Source organism: Scardinius erythrophthalmus (assembly GCF_964197995.2).
Source record: "Scardinius erythrophthalmus genome assembly, chromosome: 25".
NCBI classification, from domain to species: domain Eukaryota; kingdom Metazoa; phylum Chordata; class Actinopteri; order Cypriniformes; family Leuciscidae; genus Scardinius; species Scardinius erythrophthalmus.
Genome location: NC_138245.1, coordinates 14,732,792 through 14,755,140, shown reverse-complemented (window position 1 = coordinate 14,755,140; position 22,349 = coordinate 14,732,792). Strand labels below are relative to the sequence as shown.

At 36.6% G+C, this 22,349-nt stretch overlaps 1 protein-coding gene across 2 annotated transcripts; it reads left to right on the top strand.

The window, feature by feature from the left end:
• Nucleotides 1–1,841: 1,841 nt before the first annotated feature.
• On the top strand, nt 1,842–22,070 carry itgb6 (integrin, beta 6). Of its 2 annotated transcripts, none has more exons than XM_081357588.1 (17): nt 1,842–1,922; nt 6,508–6,577; nt 7,506–7,585; nt 8,605–8,803; nt 9,050–9,296; nt 9,511–9,676; nt 9,781–9,942; nt 12,065–12,160; nt 12,516–12,605; nt 14,577–14,711; nt 15,086–15,351; nt 15,427–15,578; nt 16,748–16,970; nt 17,385–17,479; nt 20,980–21,096; nt 21,227–21,393; nt 21,533–22,070. In XM_081357588.1, the coding sequence occupies exons 2-17, from the start codon at nt 6,523–6,525 to the stop codon at nt 21,620–21,622; spliced, it is 2,340 nt and encodes a 779-aa protein (XP_081213714.1). In that variant the 5' UTR covers nt 1,842–1,922; nt 6,508–6,522; the 3' UTR covers nt 21,623–22,070. The 2 variants fall into 2 exon arrangements, with proteins under 2 accessions (XP_081213714.1, XP_081213715.1); XM_081357589.1 differs by lacking the exon at nt 1,842–1,922 and adding an exon at nt 3,307–3,402.
• Nucleotides 22,071–22,349: the final 279 nt, after the last annotated feature.

Sequence of the window (22,349 nt, the reverse complement as noted above, 5' to 3'; positions counted from 1 at the left end):
AGAGAGCATGTCTGTGGTAGTCCTCTTCCTCTGTTTCTAATCCTTTTTACATTGTCTTTCTTATTGTTTCTGTCAGATGCTGGCTTCTTGATCTATATTAATGACAAGTTCACATTTAATAGCATGTACACCTGTCTCTTTCCCTCCCCCCAGACAGCTGAGAGGACACACACCCTGTATCCTGGTGGGAGTGTGAAGGTTAGGTGCATGTATGTGCGAGTGTGTGGATGAACATGTCTGTGCTTGAACATGTGTGTGTGTGTGTGTGTGTGTGTGTGTGTGTGTGTGTGTGTGCGTGTGTGTGTGTGTGTGTGTGTGTGTGTGTGTGTGTGTGTGTGTGTGTGTGTGTGTGTGTGTGTGTTTGCATAGATAGGAGATATGTCTCTGACTTTTTCAATCTAAATACCACCATCACTACCACAGCAACCTGTCAATCAAAACCCACATGCTGAATCCCACGATGGAAAGAGACCGTCACAGTTCATTATAAAGCTATCTGTGTTTGGGACAAAATGTTGGCTGTTATTTTGAACTGATGTTTTGTGTTTGTGGTTTTGTGTGGCTTTACTTTAAAGGCAAAATAACCCCCAGTAGTCTGCTAAATCTGCTTCAATTAATAAAAATGTATTCATTAATTAAAATGAACAAATAAAAAAAATGAATTAATTAAATATCATTAAATAACCCCAATGGAGGTCCTTAAAGGTAAAACTTATTCACAAATAAAAAAAAAAATCATGGTTTTGCTTTGAATCTAATAAAGTTCACTGTAAGATCATTATCTTACTATGTAACCATTGCGTTACTAATAGAGATTCTGAAGTCTCACTGAAATAGTGCAACCACAAAGCTCTCGCTGCCCACATTATTTCCTTTTGACTTTATATAAAAGAGACATTCTCCCTCAGTGTCTCTCATTCTCTCTACTTTCTCTCTCTCTGTTTCTCCGTGTTCCATTCATATTTCAGTGAGGAAGAATGAGTGTATCTGTGCCATTCATTTCCGGTGAGTGTGACTACAGCACACACACATATGTTTTTTTTATCATTGTGGGGACTTTTTACTAACTTCAGTTGTTTTTATACTGAGCTGATGATGTTTTTAATCTCTTAACCCTCACAGAAACCTTTCTTTTTTTAAAAGTTTTCATTAATATGTAATTTAGTATCTTTGTGATGCCATTTTCCTCATGGAACTCTTGGCTGAGTCGATTAATTGTCTTTCTTATTGTTTCTGTCAGATGCTGGCTTCTTGATCTATATTAATGACAAGTTCGATTCGATTGGTCGATTAGTCGAAATGAGTCGATTAATGAGTCGATTAATTTTTGTGGGACAAAATTCTCTAGAATAAATATTTTATTTAACATTGATTTCCTAATGTAGAAAAACCCTGACACGCGCATATTCACACATAGTGGACATGCCAAGACCCGTTACTAAACTAAAAAAAGCACCTGACACTGATGGTGGATTTTACTTACCACAGAATCAGTTTCGCTGTCTGACAGACAACAGAAAAACCCCATTGACCTACATGCTGTGCACACACACATTCAACAAGATCCAGTCACACATGCCCATTTAGCCTGTTAGTCTCTCTCTCTCTCTCTCTCTCTCACTAATGAAGAAGCTCCATGCTGTGTGCATGTATGTGGGGGTGTGTGTGTGTAGTCCTGCAGTTGCTGCTGTCATTCATGCAGAAAAGAGTGTGTGTGTGAGAGAGAGAAAAGGGGGTGAGGAAGGGAGCGCAGGCGTCATGCTCCATAAAACCACTGTGATAGTTTCAGCGTACTATTGCTTCCGACTCACACTTCCAGCCGGATAGACATTCACACGCTCCGTTATCGCTCTATCCCACTTGCTGCTGTGGTTTTGGTATTGAGAGAGAGGACAGCATGCTAGCTGCCGAGGCCTCCAGGGGTGAGTTCCATTCTAATACATCCAAAATGAAAAAAAAAGAAGAAGAAAAGGTTTAAGTTTATATAACTCTTTGGCAGGTTAAAAAGTTTGTTAAAAAATCTGTCACACACATACAGCCAATGTCAAATGTAAAACGAGTAGGATATCATAGATTAGGATATAATTATATATGACAGGACAGTATCTGTAGGATAGGATATAGGATATGATAGAATGGGATATGATAGGATAGGATAAAATAGAGTAAATGCAATAGGATGGGATGGATGGGACAGGATGGGATATATAATATGATAGGGTAGGACAGGATATGATAGGATAGAATGGGATATATAATATGATATGATGGGATATATGATAGGTTAGGATAGGTTGGGATTATAGGATAGGTTAGGATAGGATAGGACAATATTTGGATAATATAGGATGGTGTGATAGGATAGGATAGGATAGGTTGGGATTATAGGATAGGATAGGATAGGACTAGATTTGGATAATATAGGATGGGGTGATAGGATAGGAAAGGATAGGACAAGATTTGGATAATATAGGAAGGGATATATGACATGATATGATGGGATATATGATAGGTTAGGATAGGTTGGGATTATAGTATAGGTTAGTATAGGATAGGACAAGATTTGGATAATATAGGATGGTGTAATAGGATATTATAGGTTGGGATTATAGGATAGGTTAGGATAGGACCAGATTTGGATAATATAGGATGAGGTGATAGGATAGGAGAGGATAGGACAAGATTTGGATAATATAGGAAGGGATATATGATAAGATAGGATAGGATTGGATATGTAACAGGATAGGATATAGGGACATATAGGACAGGACAGGATTGGATATATGATAGGACATGATTGGATAAGACAGGATAAGATGGGATATAGGATAGGATATATAATGGGATGGGATATGATAGAATGGGATAGGATGGGATTGGATGGGATGGGATAGGAGTGTTGTAGTACTTGAGTTCAGAACAGATTTAGGTCTGTTTCAAGTCCAAGACCATTTTTTAAGATGCATTCCTGACCTGGTCTCGAATAGTCATAAAAATATGGTCTTATGGTGTGTTCACAATTGTAGTTTGGTTCTCTTAGTTATTTTGGTCTGAGAAAAAAAAAAAAAAAAGGAAAATTATACATTTATTCCTGGTCCCCTTAGAGATCACACTGTCATTTTTAAAACCGAACCTAAAGACAAAAAAAAAAAAAAAGCTTTTATGACGGATATTTTGTGACAGACCTTGTTGTACATCAAAAACAATGCTGTGTGCTGGGCTAAATGTGCTCGCTGCATGTGCCTACATATGATGGTATATGATGGAGCTGACAACTCATGAGGAGCTTATAAAATGTGTAAAGGACTCAAAACCCACAAATGAAGATCTGCTGCGAGGAGATGCGGTTCTGATGCCTGAGCTATGATGGGCAACATCACGACTATGATGAGAAAAAAACAGGTATGCTTGAGCATTCTTGTGACCTAATGTCCTGTTTTTGGTTTTACATGTGTTTGGTCCGTGTGGCGTTCATATGTCAGTCAAATTACACCAAAGTTCATTTGAAAGTGGACCAAGAGATCCATCTTTTCAGGGTTCTCGATCCGCTTGTTTGGTGTGCACCAGGGTTCGGATGCCAGCGTTCACACTTATTCAAATAAACCGCATTAACAGAGCAATCGCACCAGAGTTCGTTTTAATCGAACCAAACCTGCCAAGTGTGAACACACCCGAGATGGACTTGAGTCAAAGTACAGATGCAAGTATTACAATACTGTAGGATAGGAGAGGATATGATAGGACAGGATAGGACAAAAGAGAAGAGAAACAGTTTGAATTGAAAAGGTTTTGATTCATGGTCTTAACTGCAGTTATACAGTGCCTTGACATCTCTCTCTCACTCCTCTTCCATCCATTAATGGCTCTTACTTTTAAGTTTCATTTGAAATGCCATTGTTCTAAATGGAAGTGATTAACCAAATACACACTTCAGGAAAGAAAAATCACAAATGCGATCTTTGAAATTTTGAATCATTTCAGTTTTCGAAATTAGATTAAATTGAGAGTGAATGAGGTTCAGTCTGGTGCTTCTCAAACTTTGCTCCTAAGAAAAAGTCCCCAGTAATCTCACATCTCTTCTAGAGTTTCAGAAGACATCACAACAATGTCTCAAACTGTGCTTGGATTTGCCAAGGAATTTTAGAAGGAACAGAGTTGACACTTATAACCAAGTCTATTAAGTCGAAGGCTGTGAAAGAGCAATATCAGTGTGGTCACACACTGATCTTGAATTATGCTTGTAAATGAAAACAATACGTTATTCCATCTATTGTTACTGTAACAGTAAAATCGATCCCAAGGCCTCATCCACTCATTCCCAATGGTGGCCATCTCAACAATTTTACAATCAGATGTTAATCATTACATTCGGTCATTCTTTTGAAATATGAAAACAACGACCTGCGGTCATTTTGTATTACCTGATCAGTTAAACATTGACTTGGTTTTATCAATATGTCTGTGCTCTCAGACAGAGTCTGAGTCACGGCTCTTCACAGCCAGGCGTGGCTCTCACACACACACACACACACACACACACACACACACACACACACACACACACACACACACACACACACACCTGTTTTGTGGAATGTGTTACATGCTACCATACTTAACAAATATTAATATAAGTCAAGGCCATGGGGATTCCCACAGGCTTTGTTGAAGAATCAGGCTGTTCCCTATGGATATATACGGCAATACACATAGTCAATGAGAGTGCACTGCGAAAACAAGATATCCCTGGAATTGATTCCCAAAAGACGTGTTTGCAAAAGTCATATTCATGGGTGTTTTCACAAGTAATCCACATTATGATTGAGGTCAGTGATGGGAGTGAGAAGATTTTTGATATATAAAGTAATGTGCTGATAAGGCATGATTCATTGCAGGGTCATAGCCTGAGGTTAACCTCTATGTTTGCTTTAGGCTTGTCAGTCTTAATTACATTTAACCGATGAGTGTGGAGATAAATGCTGTATAATTATACACTGTATCAACTAAACAATGAAAGAAAAGATAAACGTTTATGTGTAGTTCACACTGACAGCTATTTGCAGAGACAATGTGACCAGAAATCATTAATTTTTAGAGTTTGCAGGTGAGTGACAGGTGATATTTTATATGCAAATGTGGCATTATGGGCGACTGCCAAAAGGAGTCAGTGAAGCCCTTGTGATCTGATGTCAAGATAGTCAAACAGGAATCACAACCAGTATAGTGACTCAGGGGGGCTCCATTGATTTAATTGCACTCGGTTAGGGTGTAAATTACGGGGCTTGATTCCCCTATTAAAGCTCAAACACCCCTAAAGGAAATCAAGACTACAGTTAGCATGTACTATGTTTTCATAATTCATGTAAGTCTACATTTATACATTCCAACAGCATTTTCAAACATTTCAGAAACCACAAAATTAGATTACATGTTAGTCAGCATACTCTAAATAATATCTCAGGAACTTGTTTTTTAAAAATGACTTTAAGATTAGCGGTTAGCTAACTGTGCACAACAAGACGTGGGTCAAGACCAAAGTCAACTGTTTTTTTAATAATGTTTTATAAAAGTTGAGTAAATTGAAAGTCAGTGAATAATTCCCGCAATGCTTTGAAAGCTTGTTTACATATTGTAGCCTAATACATAGGCTAGTATACAATAGAACAATAGGCTATATAAATCAAGTGGCTGCATATTTTCCCACAAATAGCTTTAACTTTCTTAGTCACATTTTTAATATTTAACTAGTCCCTGAGTGAGTTTAGTGAATGTAGGAAGTCAGTTCCCCTCAAGTTCACACAGGAGTCCAATTAACAATGTGACGTTCATTGCATTAACTATGTTGTATGACCACGTTAGACCAATGTTACAACCAGAGAGTAGGCTATCTAAATACTTTCAATCTTAATTTTTAAACAATATTGTGTTATCTAATGGACATTTTACTTTCTAAGACGAACAATTCACTCTCAATGTCGCAAACTCTAAAACCGTGTTTGCAGAAGTGAGAAAGACATCTGAGCAGAAAACGTCACATCACAGCCTACCATAGAAAGTGCCACACTATATATTATACAAACCTCATCATTTCTAGACTATGAAAAAGGTAGAACTTCGTCCGAATTGTATCGCTGAATAAAATATCTTACGACAAAATTATTAGAGAGAGTGTAAACTAGTTCTCAATCTACTCTTTTAATAAAAGCCTACTCTTGTAGGCTAGTCAATCTATTTATTAGGCTACTCATAAAAGCGATGTTAAGTGCGTTCGAGAGGCTGCTGTGCTGTGACACAAGTATTTGTGTGAAATATCTGCACTTATGAGAGGGTGACTTACCTGTGGTGTTCTCACTTGCACGGAAGTGCATATAAAGGTTGGGCAGGTAAGCGCACGCGCTCAGTCTGTCTGTTCAGGTGAGCTCAGACCTGCTCGCGCTACATGATCGCATCCCGCGTTTGTTTGTGTGAGAATATGAACTGTATTTATTTTTTCTCTCCTGTGATCAGAAACCGTGAGGACTAATGGGGATTGTTTCACTCTACCTTGTCCTTCACTTATGGCTCGGGACTGTCGGAGGTAAGACTGAACACATTTTTTATCAATCACACACATAAAGTACAGTCTATACGTGCAGTTTCGCTCTTCCTTCAGCCTAATTCCGGCTTTAAAAATATGAAAATATGAATCATTTAGAACCAACTTTATTTTTATGTTTTACTTGCATTACTCACATTTAATTGAAAAAATATTTTATTTAAAAAAAATATTAGTGTTTTAAAATCTGCATTAATGTTACAATTAGCCTACCTATTTAGATATGTAAATCTGAAGTCTGTCATTTTAAAAAGAGCTCTTAGTAGATTGTTTCCCTCATTTACATTTAAATTGTTCAATATAATGTGCTTCTTATAAAGGTGTGTTTTCATGAGAAAAATGTCAGAGTTCTTGTTGACTTACAGTGACATAATTATGTTGGCTAAATACTCAACTGAAGGCTCTCAAGATATAAATCACACAAGATGTCACATATTAAAACTTGGTATGAAACACAACAAGGATAACAATCAACTGATGATTTTAATAGAGGAACAAACTCATCCTGACATCACAAGTTAAAAAACATGACAACAGCAATAATGTAAGAGAAAAAAAAAGGTTAAACAGAAAAAAAATATGCTACCATACTTATTTACTCTAACCCTAGTGCATGCTGGGAGGTGAACCACAATCCCATTTTTTTCAGTGTAAGCTTTTTTGAACTCACAACATGCGTCAATCTAACTCACCTGCTATGTTTGTTGGTTTCACTTTAAAACAAAAACAGTATATTGTAATAGATAAGAAGTAATAAGATGTGTTCTATTGATTTAACAATCATTTTTAGTGTACTTTGTTGCTCAGAATACTTTCTGGCAGAGAGTAGAAATATCAGCTGACTTTCTATGGTTTTGATGTTGCGTGAGAAACAAGCGAACCGCTTCCACAAACCACTGTGCACTTGCAGGGACGTGTTCTCAATTCAGCGCTGTGTCCTGTGACGAGTGTCTGCAGCTGGGGCCGCAGTGCTCGTGGTGCACACTACAGGTAACACCGCACTCCCACCAGAACCGCTTTGGAACTATTTGTGAAATTTACAAGCATTAGTGAAAATTGTTTAAAAGTAAATCCTATATGCATATGACATATGTTTTTACATTGCTTTAACTCATCAAAATAAGTTATATATGATTCATTTTTCAAGTCAGTTTAATGTACTTTAAGTTGAAATGACTTAAACATCCAAGTTGATTGCACTTAATTTAAGGCAGTAACTTTTTTTTACAGTGTACACATATTTTGCTCTAAAAAAATCAGAATGCAGTGCGCAAACTCTTTTTTTTTTAAAGGATAGTTCTAAAAAAAAGACTATGAACTATACATACACACACACATATATATATATATATATATATATATATATATATATATATATAGAAACATTTACTACCATTTTTGCTATATATAGAATGTAAAAAAGAATGTAAAGGAAGAAAAATGTACTGCCATTTTTGCTATATATATATATATATATATATATATAGCAAAAATGGCAGTACATTTTTCTTCCTTTACATTCTTTTTTTAATGAATTAATGAATTTTTAGGGCACATGAAGAAAAAAAATCTTTTATACCATTCTCAATTGAACTATTATTTAATTAATGACATTAATGTTTGTTTGTTTTCTATTATGGATTTAATGTGTTTTATGTCTTGTGAATAAGATGTATGTGTATGCTGTAACACTTGTAGGGGGCCAAAAATAAAAATTCCTTTTATAAGTTTTATATAAAATATTCATTATTTTACAATTCATTACAAAAAAGCGTCAAGTAACACAATAAATTAAACATGAAATTTAAAAAAATATATATTCTTGCAAAACGTACTTCAATGATCTTTGTTTTATTTACAACTTTGAAAAACAATAAAATCACTGTAATATTATATTATATTATTTGTAAAGCTGCTTGTAATTATTCTTATTTCTATTTTGGTTAATTATGTCACTATGCAACACTGTAAAGCATTACCACTAATAATAGTTAAAACTGTTTATCTAGAATTTCACCGACTTTTTCTCAATCGACGAGAGATGCGACACACCGGAGGCTCTTCTTCAGAAGGGATGCCCTGGCGAATTTGTGGAGTTTCCCGTCACGAATGTCAAAGTGCTGAAGGACCAAGGGTTAGGAAAGCTCCCCGGCCACGCCAATGTTTCATACATCACGCCTCAGAAGATGCGCCTCCAGCTTAGACCAGGTATAAAAATGGGTGACACAGATTTTGAAAATCAAAGAAACGTCTCTCTCTACCCACAGCTGTCGAGGTGCTTCCCCTGACGGAAACATCAAGTCATTCAGAGCTGAAAACAATCTATAGACAAACTAAACAATGTCTACTGGTTAGAGTGGGCACTGAAGATCGCTCTGACTTGGAAAACATTTGTACCACACTGGAATCTTAGAATGTGCATTTGAAACTTTTTATGTCATTTCTCTTCCACAGGAAGTCAGCTGACCTTTCAGATTCAAGTCCAGCAACCGGAGGACCATCCGGTGGACATCTATTACCTGATGGACCTGTCGGCATCTATGATTGATGATCTGAAAATGATCAAAGACTTGGGTTCGACTCTCTCAAAAGAGATGGCTAAGCTCACCAGCAAATTCAGACTAGGATTCGGCTCCTTTGTGGAGAAACCAGTCCTGCCTTTCATCAAGATAACACGCGAGGAGCTGGCCAATCCCTGCAGGTATTTCCCATTGCCAGATCTAAAGGGCCGGCCAGTATAAACGCGTAGGAAGATGAATCGTGACAGCCGATGGGACATCAGTGGGGGAAATGTGTGATTTAATTTCAACCAATCATATTTATGACCAGTGCGTTACATCACCTTCCATTTAGAAGTGAATGATGAACTGTTTCAGACAATAGCAACCCACTTTTATCGCTTTTGTCTTTCGCAGGAGTGTTGATTTTGAATGTCTCCCCACATTCGGATACAGACACCTCCTGTCTTTAACAAGCAGCACTGACAGGTTTAATGAGATCATCTCGAAGCAACGGGTATCTGCGAACATTGACGTGCCAGAGTGCGGTTTCGACGCCATCATGCAAGCGGCGGTGTGTGGGGTGAGTCGTTTTCCAAAGACGCCCTTGAAATCCTACTCAGTTTTTGCTTTTATGGAGGGATGCCATTTTGTTCCAACTTCCTGGAAATGTCCATCCCACCTCAGGACAGGATTGGCTGGCGGAACGATTCCATGAAGCTGTTGGTGTTCGTGAGCGATGCTGATTCTCACTTTGGGATGGACAGCAAAATGTCCGGCATCGTGGTCCCCAATGACGGAGAGTGTCACCTGGATGGCAATAATGAGTATTCAATGACTGCCCACCTGGTAAGGTGAAGTCTGCAGCTTCAATTCCTGAGTAATCGGGAAATTTGGATCACATAAAGGAATATTCCGGGTTACAATACATAGAAATGAAACTCCATAGTCATTTTTCATCTGATATAAATAAATAAGAGGCTGTGAGGGATGGATGTAGTCTCTGGAAGCGCATATTGTCAGTATTTCATCGGCTGAACAATCGACGAGATAAAAAATAGTGAATAATTTTGATCCTTCAGTTTCTAAAAGGAAAAGTATAATGCTTACAGGTATGCATTTAAAATAATATTAATTTTGGTAGCTGACGGGAACTACTTTTGGGAAGTTGTTTCCTGCGGTGTGACACGCTATACTACTATAACTTTTGTAAAAACCATCTTCCTAATTCTTATTAATTTGTTTTAACAATTTTTATTTATAATTTTTATAGCAGATTTTATTTGTGGTAGTCATTAAATGTATGCATTCATGGAATATTTGTTCTTAAAATATATTATATTATATTTTAATACGCTATAATATCATATTTTATTGTAAAGCTGCTTGAAATGATTCTTATTTCTGTTTTAGTTACTTAAAGAATTAAGGCAAAATTTTATTACAGTTTTTTACAATCACTTTGCTACTATTTTCAGAACCTTGATGTCATTTTTCAAAACTCTAGACACAAAACTCAAAACGGTTATCACTTGTAACACAGGCTATCTAATGTTCAAAACATTGCAGTGTGTATTCACATCTTTAAAGAAATCTTGCACTTGCACAATCATTGGTTCAAAAAACTAATTTACTGTGAAATACCGTTGAGACATAACTATAGATCACCCACACACAAGCAACTGATAGTTTCATTGTGTCATTGTTCGTACAATCATTAAATATTGTAGAACAAAATAGGTGATACAGGTTTCATTATGGCACTACATGTACAGTAAATACATCTCTGTAAAGGCACTGCAGTAGTAGAGAGAATACTACAGTGGAATCATGAACAAAGTTTGTAATATATTGATGCAAAACACTACAGTACAATCACAACATAGGTTTATTTGAATCAAAGCAAAAAATAATTAGCTATGAAATAGAAAAGAAAAGACAGTACTGTAAAACATCAAATGCAGTGTTCCTCAACTTGCTTGCTTGTACTGTAAGAAACAGAACAGGAGTGATGATCTATACAGTGCAGTGCTGTCAATACTGTACATAGTCTGAAAAGGTAGTACAGTGTTTGGGACCATAGACACAGTGTCTGATGAAGCAGTATGATCAAATATTAGGCTACATCCATGGATATTGTAGTCTAATTGGTTCATGCTCCATGCTAATTGGTGACAATGAATATCGTTATCTTGAAACTTTCATGATTTAGTAAACATGGAAGATTGTTTGTCTGTTTCCATACAACTATGCATTCAGAGTAATGCAATAGTTTCTTATCATTTTGAGCAGTTGTATCAATTGATAGTTAGATCAATGTAAGGAAATGAATAGACACTCATTTGAAATGTAATGTGTGAATTGCCTTTTGAAATAGTAGTACTTTGATGTTAAGTTGTGTCATATTGAACAGGTGATTTTTGTTGAATGAACAAATGATCTAAGTTTTATGTGTATTGTATCCAAGCAATTGAGAAAAGGGTTAGAGTTTTGAAAAATGTGCATTTTGATCATTGGTTGTGAGTTTTGTGTCTAGAGTTGTGAAAAATGACATCAAGGTTCTGAAAATAGTAACAAAGTGATTGTAAAAAACTGTAAAATAGTAAAAAGCTCTTAGGAAAAAAAAACATTTTATTCATCAACTACTACTTCCTTACAATGGTAGCCTATGGCGGAAGTTGTGCAAAAAGGTTTTCAAAAAAAGAAAAGATTTAATTTTTTAGAAAGCATTTACAGTAATAATTCAAATAGATAATAGAAAATTCCTTATTTTCAGATTTTAACCTGGAATATTCCTTTACAAATTGCAATCTTGAGTTCTTGTTTAAACAAACATAATTAAATATTCTTTTTTAATGCAAATTAATTTTAATTATGTCCTCTCCCCTGTATTATAATTTTTTTTTTTTGGTGAATTTGTTGTGTTGTGACGGGGTGTCTTGTTTTTGGTGCTTTTGTCCTCTATATTTAGGAGTATCCAACACTAGGGCAGCTTGTCGACAAACTGGTCGAAAACAATATCCTCCTTATATTCGCTGTGACTGATGAACAGAGACAGAATTATGAGGTGAGAAAAGAGTAAGGGACTTTTCATATTAGGCCAGTGAGGCAAACAAACAGGTATGTGTTTTTCTGCGCATGTGGAACTTGAGACGACCTGTGAAGGAAGATATATCGGTATGTGAATATACTGCATGAATCACTAGTGTATTCAGTTCTCCTATAACATGTTCAAACACAGTCTTCATCGCATCACCCAGACCGACCTCTCACGACACAAATATTTAATGTTTTCTGAGTTCTCCTTTTCCTTTCTTCCTCTCTCACTTTCTCGTTATCGATCTCCCACATCTCGAATTCTGTGGCTGTTCTCCAGGAGTTTGGAATTGATGTTTAACCAGTTTCTTCTGCATTTCTGACAGAATTACGCAAGTCTGATTCCTGGTGCTACTGTGGGGGTGTTGGCATCTGATTCAAGAAACATTCTGGAACTCATCATGACCTCATATAAGGTAAATTAACACCTTTTAGTCTTCAAGTCTTTCTGGACGGCCTTTAAGGTGTCACCTGCCATATTAGGCCAACGTTCATTCATTTAATGATCATGTACGTGGTTTTATGCTTTGTAAACTTGTTTGTTGATGTTTCGGAAGTTTTGCGAATTCTGGCTGACATAGATGAGGCTTAAAATGGCATCATTTTCCAGAAAAAAATTATGAATTCTGAGATGTGAGATATTAAAAATAAATGATTTGTTATAAAATTATTTTTGAAAGAATCCCAAAAAATACACATATACATTACAAATATATTAATATACAAATATATATATATATATATATATATATATATATATATATATATATATATATATATATATATATATATATATATAAATTGTGCTGGGTAGCGATTAATCGCAATTAATCGCATCTAAAATAAAACTTTGTTTACATAATATATGTGTTTGTACTGTGTATAAATATTTTGTATATATAAATACACACACATCCATGTATATATTTAAGAAAAAGTTTTTATTTATATATAAAATATTTATATTTAAATATAATATAAATTATGTATAAATATAAATACAGTATATACATGCAAATATTTCTTAAATATATACATGCATATGTGTGTATTTATATATACAAAATAATTATACACAGTACACACATATATTATGTAAACACAAACTTTTATTTTGGATAAGATTAATCATGATTAATGGTTGCCCAGCACTAAACATATTGTTTCAAATTAAAAATAGGCATGTAGTCCATGTCTGTTAGTCATTGAGGAAATTAAAAAAAGCAGAAACCAAACTATTCATGATGATTTGCAGGAAGTTACATAAATTACCAAAATGATCATTGAGTATGAGAGAATAGTTTATTTATGTTTTTATGCTGACGTCTTATCTGTTCAGCATTTCCCCTCCCTTTAACCCCCTCTGCTCATTTTCTTGAGAATCGCCGTGTTCACAGAGCGTGTCTGCACTCGTTCTTTGGCTGTTGTTTGATCTCTTCATCTCCATTTCTCCATCCCCCACTCTCTCTTTCCTCTGCCTGCACTCTAATCTTCATTAGAACCCTCTAAGTGCTGCGCATCCCACCGACATGACACAGGTGCACTATATGGTGGTGTATTATTAATTGAAGTGTGAAGTCTATGACAAACCCCTCTCAAAATAGTAGAAAAGACTATTTGAAGTGAAGTTGACCATCTAAAAATGCTCTGGACGTGTTAGCACCTGGTGTGCTCGTATTGCTGACTCAACACGTGAGTCATTCAGAGTCATGATGGACTCCAGCTGAGTATGCCGCATACTTATATAAGTCAAGTCACCTTTATTTTTAGCGCTTTGAACAATCTGTACAGCTTCACAGTGATAACAGGAGAATGATTCAATGATGCAAACATAGTTCATTTTGACTGTAAAGCAGCTTTATAAGAAAACCATGTCATTGTTCAGTGATGTCATCGTCCAGCTCAGTTCAGTTCTCATATAACATTGGTTTGAGTCCTTGAAGCTGATTGGCTGACTCGCAGTTTTGATATTTTGTTTTCTTTATTACCCAGCTCTATGAAATACTTGATTATTATCAAATACAGAATTATAAAATGACCACTAAACATAATTTCAAAACTGTGCTAGTTTAATGTCTCTCATATCTACTGTGATCTTACAAATGAAATGTATTTGAACTCAAATATGTTTTTTGTTGTTTTGGCTGTTTTTTTTTTGTTTTGTTTTTTTTTTTTTTTTTTTTTGTGTTTTGTTTTGTTTTGTTTTGTTTTGTTTTGTTTTGTTTTGTTTTGTTTTGTTTTGTTTTGCTTTGCTTTGCTTTGCTTTGCTTTGTTTTGTTTTGCTTTGCTTTGCTTTGACTGGGTTTATTTTGCAGTAATGAGCGGTTCAAGTTTTTATAACACTTCACACATTAAAGGAGTTTATGTATCTGTTTTTTGATTGACAGGAACTGAGGTCAGAGATTGATCTGGAGGTTCTGGGCAACACTGAGGGTCTGCAGATTTCGTTCACGGCACTCTGTCAGGACGGGACCATCATCCCCGGACATAAACACTGCTCCAATGTCAAAGCTGGTGATGTGGTCAGTTCTTTTATTCTTTATTTGCTTTCAATAATACTTCCCTAGTAGGTTAAAACACGACTGAAGCAAAAAAAAAAAAAAAAAAAAACTGTCCTGTGTCCTGCATCTGTTGATGACGAAATAACAAGTATGTCATTCTTAAGTATGATATACAATGCCATACTATTATTTTAGTTTAGAAAGGTCTTTGCTCTCATTGTTTTGTGTACATAAAAGTGTTGCATTCAAGCAAATCGAACGATTTGACAGTTACAAACAAACAAGTTGGACACGTTTAGAAAATATTAGCTCGAAACGTTGATAAATATGTCCTGTTTTCTGTAGCAATCAATTGACTTCAAAGAAATTTAAACAAAACTGATTTTTTCACTCAGGTATCTTTTAACATTACGGTCGAGTTAAAAGGCTGTCTTGCTGGCCCACGGCTGTTTTACTTGCGGCCGGTGGGTTTCCAAGATACCCTGGAGATCGAACTGGAGTCCCAGTGCGTGTGTGACTGCCATCAAACCCCCGAGGCGAACAGCACCCACTGCAGCCGAGGGCACAGGGCGCTGGAGTGCGGAGTCTGTGTATGTGATCCGGGCTTTGTGGGGCCGAAGTGTGAGTGCACAGAGGGCCAAGACCAAGTCAGCGACTGCAGGTGAGAACGAGCGTCATGGAGTGTTTCCTTCGAGGCACGCAGACACAGTTTAACATATGTTTATGTGTTTGGCAGGACACATGAAGGTGCAGAGATGTGCAGCGGCCAGGGCGAGTGTTTCTGCGGACAGTGCGCGTGTCACCCGTCCGATTTCGGTCACGTGTACGGGGCGTACTGCGAGTGTGACGACTTCTCCTGCGTCAGGTTCAGAGGAGAGCTTTGCGGAGGTTAGAACACGTCGTAACACTGTGCTAAAATTTGAGGGGAGGAAAAGAAAGCCCTGATGCAGTGCAGGGGGATATTTGATCTGCTCTCACCCTGTGGAATGTTGATGAAAGAATAACACACTGATAACTGCCAAAACAGTTGCTGTGCCCGGGAGGAGACGGGCGGAAGGGTTTAGTTTGGGCCATCCCATGTTTATATTTATATCCATGCAAATGTGCTATGCGAGTTTACTTATAGTTATTTAATGGCTGTCAATTTAGTGTAATAATAATCATAATCATTTAATGTGATAACAAAATGTTACAAAATGAGTCAAAAACTATAATTAATATAATATAATTCTGTAATAAGGACTTTTCTTACCATTGGAGCAATTCAAGTTTAAAGCTTTTGTCTACCTTAATAATGTAATGTGTTAAGTTATGGTCATTTTTGAAGGCTATTTTTTTAGCAAATGTTGATCATTGTTTATGTGATTATTTTGATTAATTAATCACCATATCTGACTGGTCTGACAAAACTTATTTATTAGTTAAGTATTTATGGCAACTATAAATGTATGTATGTACACACACACACACACACTTTTTGAAAGAAGTTACTTGCGCTCACCAAGACTGCATTTATTTGATCAATTCAGTAAAACTTAAATATTGTGAAATTTTTACAATGTAAAATAACTCTATAATTATTTTCATCTATTTTATATTTAGTCTATTTTATTGTGTTTTAAAATGTAATTTATTCCTCTGATGGCAAAGCCATTACTGCAGTCTTTAGTGTCACATGATCATCCAGAATTCATTCTAATATGTTGATTTGGTGCTTCTTATCATCAAGGGTGAAAACAGTTGTTCTTTTCAATAACATTTTTTTCAATTTACATTTATTTGTATAGCGCTTTCCACAATACATTTTGTTTAAAAGCAGCTTTACAGAAAATGCATGTGTCTACAGTACATTACAATTTAGAGTGATCTGTTATCAGAGGTGACTGTCTAAGTTATGTATTTCAGAAATGCATATATACAAATCACACGGTTAGCTAAAAATGTGTTAATTTAAACAATGTAATAATTTAGTCTTGCTGAATATCTTTGTGGAAACCATGACAGAAATATTTTCTATACATTATACATTTTTGTTCAATAATAATGTGTTTGTGCAGGTCACGGGGAATGTGACTGTGGCGAGTGTGTGTGTCACAGCGGTTGGATGGGGGAGTTCTGTAACTGCAGCACCAGCACCAAAATGTGCACATCGGCGGATGGGTCCATCTGCAGCGGACGGGGCAAGTGTGTGTGTGGGAAGTGCGAGTGCACCGTTCCCGGAGCCTCAGGAGAGCGCTGCGAAAGGTGCCCAACCTGTGAAGATATCTGTAACTTACCCAGGTAAAGCCATGCACATGTATCTGTGACAGGCATTTAAAGGCATTTGTGTTTGACTACAGCCTGGTTTGAACAATGCAGAATTTAACCTAATAAAACTAACATTAATTGATTTCTTTGATTGACATTGCACGCCATGTCCTTCCTCTGTGTATTTCTCATGACTGTGTGTTTGTGTGAGTTTTTCTCTTGTTCACTCATATCCAGAGGGCATATATGAGCACCGAAAGGCATGTGGCAGCTCTGTTGGATTGCATTTCCTTCCAACTAAAGGTCCGATCACCCCGTGGGTCATTTGACTCTGTGATAGAGAGATACAGAGAGAATGAACTCACAACGAATACAAAACTAAGCTTCCTCTAGAGACAAACTCTCTGTGAGGTCGACGGGTTAATGTTGTCATTATGTGTCCCACAGGTCTTGTGTGGAGTGTTACCTCAAAGCTAAAGACCCGTCGGACGAGTGCGCCGTGAAGTGCAACTCCCTACATGCCACTGTCAGCAATTCCACAGGTCAGAATCCATTGTTTTGTTCTTTTATCAGTGCTCACATGTTCAGTAGGGTAGTTGTTTTAACTACAAACATTTTACTTTACACCTCTTTTAAAGGTACAGTAGGCTATAGCAAAAATAAAATTGTCATCGTTGTAGCAAATTAGCTCTACGAAATATTAATAATCAATAATAACTGGTTATAATTGATTATTAATATTTGGTAGCCTGGCTAACGTCAGACCTCTTTCTCATTGAGACGTGGTCTGGGAACCACATGTTCATTTTCTCGTATTTGAGGCGTGGTTTACGAATGCCCAGAGCCGTTTATTGGGTGCTACGAATGTCTATCAAATGCGCCTGTACGTAGCTCATAGCCAATCGTTTCAATTATACCAGATGTATGTAGAACGACAGAAATTCGACGAGGAAGAAGACGAAATAAACTTGCGTTCTAAACTACTTAGAACACTATCTAAGGCTGCATCGAAAGGTAACTTCGCGTCTGATGCCATGTTGGATCCATATATATAAACAAACTGCTTCGGTGTGTCGCATAGACGTCGTCATCGTCTTGCTGCTCCCTCCCCGTTCTGTGATTGGTCCCCTCGCTGAGGCGAAAATCTGGTCCGTGGAATCCAGGCTGCCTAGCAGCGTGAATAAAATCGCGCTGTGCGCAAGGCAGCATGGGGAAACCCAGGCTAAATATTTGGATCAGTTAATACAATTAACTTAATGTTGTCAATTAATTTTACAATCAATTAACCTGTTTGTCCCCCCACTCAGTGTTAATTGTTTATTAATTCTAAGAAATGTACATTTTCGGGGCATGGGAAATGTCTTTCTTACTTTACAGTACTACTAAGAGCAAGAAGTCAAGATCTATGATTTAGTGACTCCAGATATGAGCTTGAGATACGGACAACTTTACATGTGACATGAACATGATTTTTTTTAACTAGTCTAAACACTTCAATTACTCTAACATACACACACATACATGCATACAGTTTACCAAGGGAAAGAGAGCTGAAGCAGAATACAGGAAAGCAAGAAGTTATAGCATTGTTTGAAATTCAGCAGATCAACAGCCTTGAGCAAACCATCAGTTTAGTTCTAACACGCCCTTCTTTAAAAGGGTAAGGATACTTAATGTATCAAATAATGAGACTAAGTTTGATACTTGCATGTCTCGCCCATTTGAATTAAACTGTCCTGAAGCAATCTGTTGAGGCTCCAGTTGATCTTTGCTGATGTGGTCTTGATGAGAGAGAACCAGTGGGAGTCAGAGGATCGTTGGTGAATGGGAAGACTGGCACAAGCTTGGGGGTCCTTAGAAACTTCTAGTTCAGGATCATCTTCACGTCAGCATTTCAGAAAAGGGACTAAGACAGCTAAGAGAGCTGATCTTGTGATCAGTGATTTTTAAAGCGTGAAGATGTCACACCCTCTGGAGGTGTGTGAGCCAATAAGAAGTGTTTTCCTTTGGAGGGAAATTTCTTTACGACCCATTGTTCAAGCAGGCCTTTGAACATGTAATTTGATTGGATGTTTAACACAAGAATCTTTAAGATGCTTATAATACTAATGCGTCACAAAGTTAGCAAAATGTAATGTAAATTAACAAATGGGGGACGAAGATTGGAGTTTATAGAGACTAAACATGCCACACATATGATTTTGGTAAACCATAGTATGCAACAAAGTCTGAAACATTAATCCCAAAAGTTTACAAGAATACAAAGGCCAAACCACATAAAAGGAAAATCATGAGATGGGAAAATTAGATACATGTTTATATATTTCTCAAGTGGTTATATATAGAATATATAGGATTAACATGGTTTATTTAAAATCCTCAGCAATAATTAATTGAGAGTCACAGCCCACAAATTCCTTTTTGGGGTCGTAAAACTCTTATCAGCCTCAATGTGTCCTGTAACAGGACACCGCGTTCTGTTAGCTTCACTTGTGATGTTAGTTTTGGGGAAAGTTTCATAGGCCTTTGTTGGGAGAGTGAGTTTGCTGGATTATTCATTAAATAAATGAATAATTTGTGTGTGTCTGATTGGTCCAGACGCTACATCATTTACTCACCCCCATGTTACTCCAAACCTGTATATTCATCTATTTTAACTCATACAGACAATTTTATGATACTTTAACACTGATTTCTTTCCAAATCTGTCTTGATATACTCATGCACGCACATAAAAAAGCAGCCATTCTTTAGATCATCCCTCTTAACACTTTACAAAGGAAAACACGCTACTTAGCTTGTTGTGTGGAGAGCCTATTGTTGGGGCTCATTGAGTTTCAAGACCCTCAAGTGTAGTCTATTATATGAACCCTGAGATCACAAGCCAGCTGGTATTGTGGAGGCTGGCTCTATACGGTCTGTGAGTCGATGAAAAGACACAAAACGCTGTCTGTCTTTGATAAAGACACAAGAGGAACAAAGGAAAGAGATTAAGGGAACAAAATGAGGTTTGAATGGGTAATATCATGGTCATCGCCATTTTGCCAAGTAAGACAAGTTCCTGGATCAACATATTTTGTTGATCCCTGAACAACATTCCTGTCTGAAAACATAGTCCCTATCCCTAAACCTAACCCTACCCATAACTTATCCCTAATATCTCAAATCTGATTGGTTGATTGGAATGTTGTTCCAGGATCAACATCTTTGGGAACATGTTGTACTTGGTGAAATCCTGTTCACAGTAATATCATGCATGCATTGACATTGGTGAATATTGGAGTGACGAATAACTAATTTTGAGAACAAAATGATTATATCTGTCAGGAGTTAATTGGATTGTGAAAAGCGGCTCTTATACGACAGGTGGTTGGAGAGGCGGGGTTTAAAAATAAGAGGGCTTGGTGATGTCATCAGAAAAGGAACGTCGTTTCCAAAGGTGGAGCAACTTATTACCATATTTTTTAATTAAAGATTATTAATTCAAACCTAAATGACTTACTGATGCATCCTCCGTTGGATCAAGCCACGCATCGCGTTCTTCTTCTTCTGAGGTAAATTCAAGGCTTATTCCTGAAAGCGAGTATTATTCTTTCAAACTCTATGAAAAGTAGATGAACCTTATGAAGCCTGATGGTTTGTTTTTGGAGGTAATGTGGGTGTTTATTTAATTTATTTATAAAACTAGACACTTCAAGCTTTCTAAAGACACATCTCTCATGTCTGTGTGACTAGTCTTTGCTGAGTTTCGGTTCATTTTTTGAAACGTGTTTCAGAAAAAAAGTTCACAGAGACTGAGACGACAGAAAGCGCACCATGAATGAGGCACAAAGTTTTGTTGTTATTGTGAGTGTATGCAAAAACAATAGACCATTTACAGTTTCGAATGATGTACGACACAAAATGACGGAATATTTTTTGTTATTTTCGCCGTTATCGGGAAAAAATGTAAGTGATCGCGACGGTGCCTCTGCCGATCCCTGAGGGTTAATACAAAAGTGTGTAATTTTTTTTAATAATAATTATTTATTTATTTTTCTAGATTTTGAGGAAAGTCGGGCAGCATTTTGCACCTTACAGAACGAGGACAGCTGCCTACTGTCTTTCAGCTTGGTGGACAGCGATCACGGCAGCATCATTTACAACCCCAAGCTTTACGGTGAGATTAAAACATTTCATTTTTTTTAATACATGAACATATACAGTTTAACTAATACATTGCGGCATTATACACAAGAATATAGTTACAATCATATTTAAAATAGTTTGTGTCTATAATTATCCTACAGCCTGCCCTGAGCCACCGAACGCACCACTGATCGCTCTGGGCGTGTGCATGTCTGTCCTCGTCGTTGGCATTACACTCCTTGTGATCTGGAAGTTTCTTGTTTCTTTCCATGACCGGAAAGAGGTTGCCAAGTTTGAGGCAGAGAAGGCGAAAGCAAAATGGCAGTCGGTATGATAACATTATCGAGAGTTTTGCCCTATTCCAACATGTTTACTCATGCATTTCACTGCATTTTCCATTCATTTTTATGTGTTAATGACCCAATTTGCTTTTATGTAATGTGCTTTTGTCTATCTTTTATCCCCAGGGCACAAATCCTCTTTTCAGGAGCTCGACATCAACATTTAAAAATGTGACCTACAAAAGCGCAGGGCAGCAGAAGAGTGATATTTCTTAGGGCTACTGACCAACTTTGTGTGTTGAAACACAGAATAGGCTTCTATTTACCTTCTATTTTTTTATATAAATATATTTTCATGTACTGTACAAGTGGGACACTGTGTGTGTGTGCAATTGTGTGCTTGTAAATTGGGGGCAGGATTGTCAATTACTAGCAGTGAATTTATTTTTAAAAATGTAAATAATTTTGAACAATGTGTTGTGCTGCTAAAGGTGGTAAAGGTACTGTTAAATCTGGGCAACACTGGATCTTCTTGTTTTACATGTAGTGTTTTTGTAGCGAAATGTTTTTCATGTAGTATCTGTGACCGTTTGTTTGTGATTGGTTAGTTGAGGCTGAGCCTTTTTTTTTTGTTGTTGAATTCATTCATTAATTTCGATTTTGCAGGATCAAATGTAAAAAGTCTCTTTGTACTTGTGTTTTGTAATATATTTGATGATTTTCCATATTGAGTCTCGTATTATTTCTCTCTAAATGTGTTTTTACACGGCCAAGTTAATGCTGCAGCGTGATCCAAAAAGTTAATAAGATCATATTTATTTATTTCAGTTCAAGCTTATTTGTATAGAGCTTTTCACAATACATATTTTTTCAAAGCAGCTTTACAGAAAATGCTTGTTTCAATGTTACAACTCAGGACGTATTCAGCCAGGGATTAGTGTGTCGAAGTAACATTGTTTTCAAAATATTATTTCTGCATTTGTAATTCATATGCAATTATGAT

What these genes read in the sequence shown, in the direction of transcription:
- itgb6 (XM_081357588.1), top strand. Translation starts at nt 6,523, where the DNA reads ATGGGGATTGTTTCACTCTACCTTGTCCTTCACTTATGGCTCGGGACT. An exon ending in AACAGAGACAGAATTATGAG is followed by an intron (nt 12,161 to 12,515) that starts GTGAGAAAAGAG and finishes CATTTCTGACAG; the next exon opens with AATTACGCAAGTCTGATTCC. An exon ending in ATGTCAAAGCTGGTGATGTG is followed by an intron (nt 14,712 to 15,085) that starts GTCAGTTCTTTT and finishes TTTTTCACTCAG; the next exon opens with GTATCTTTTAACATTACGGT.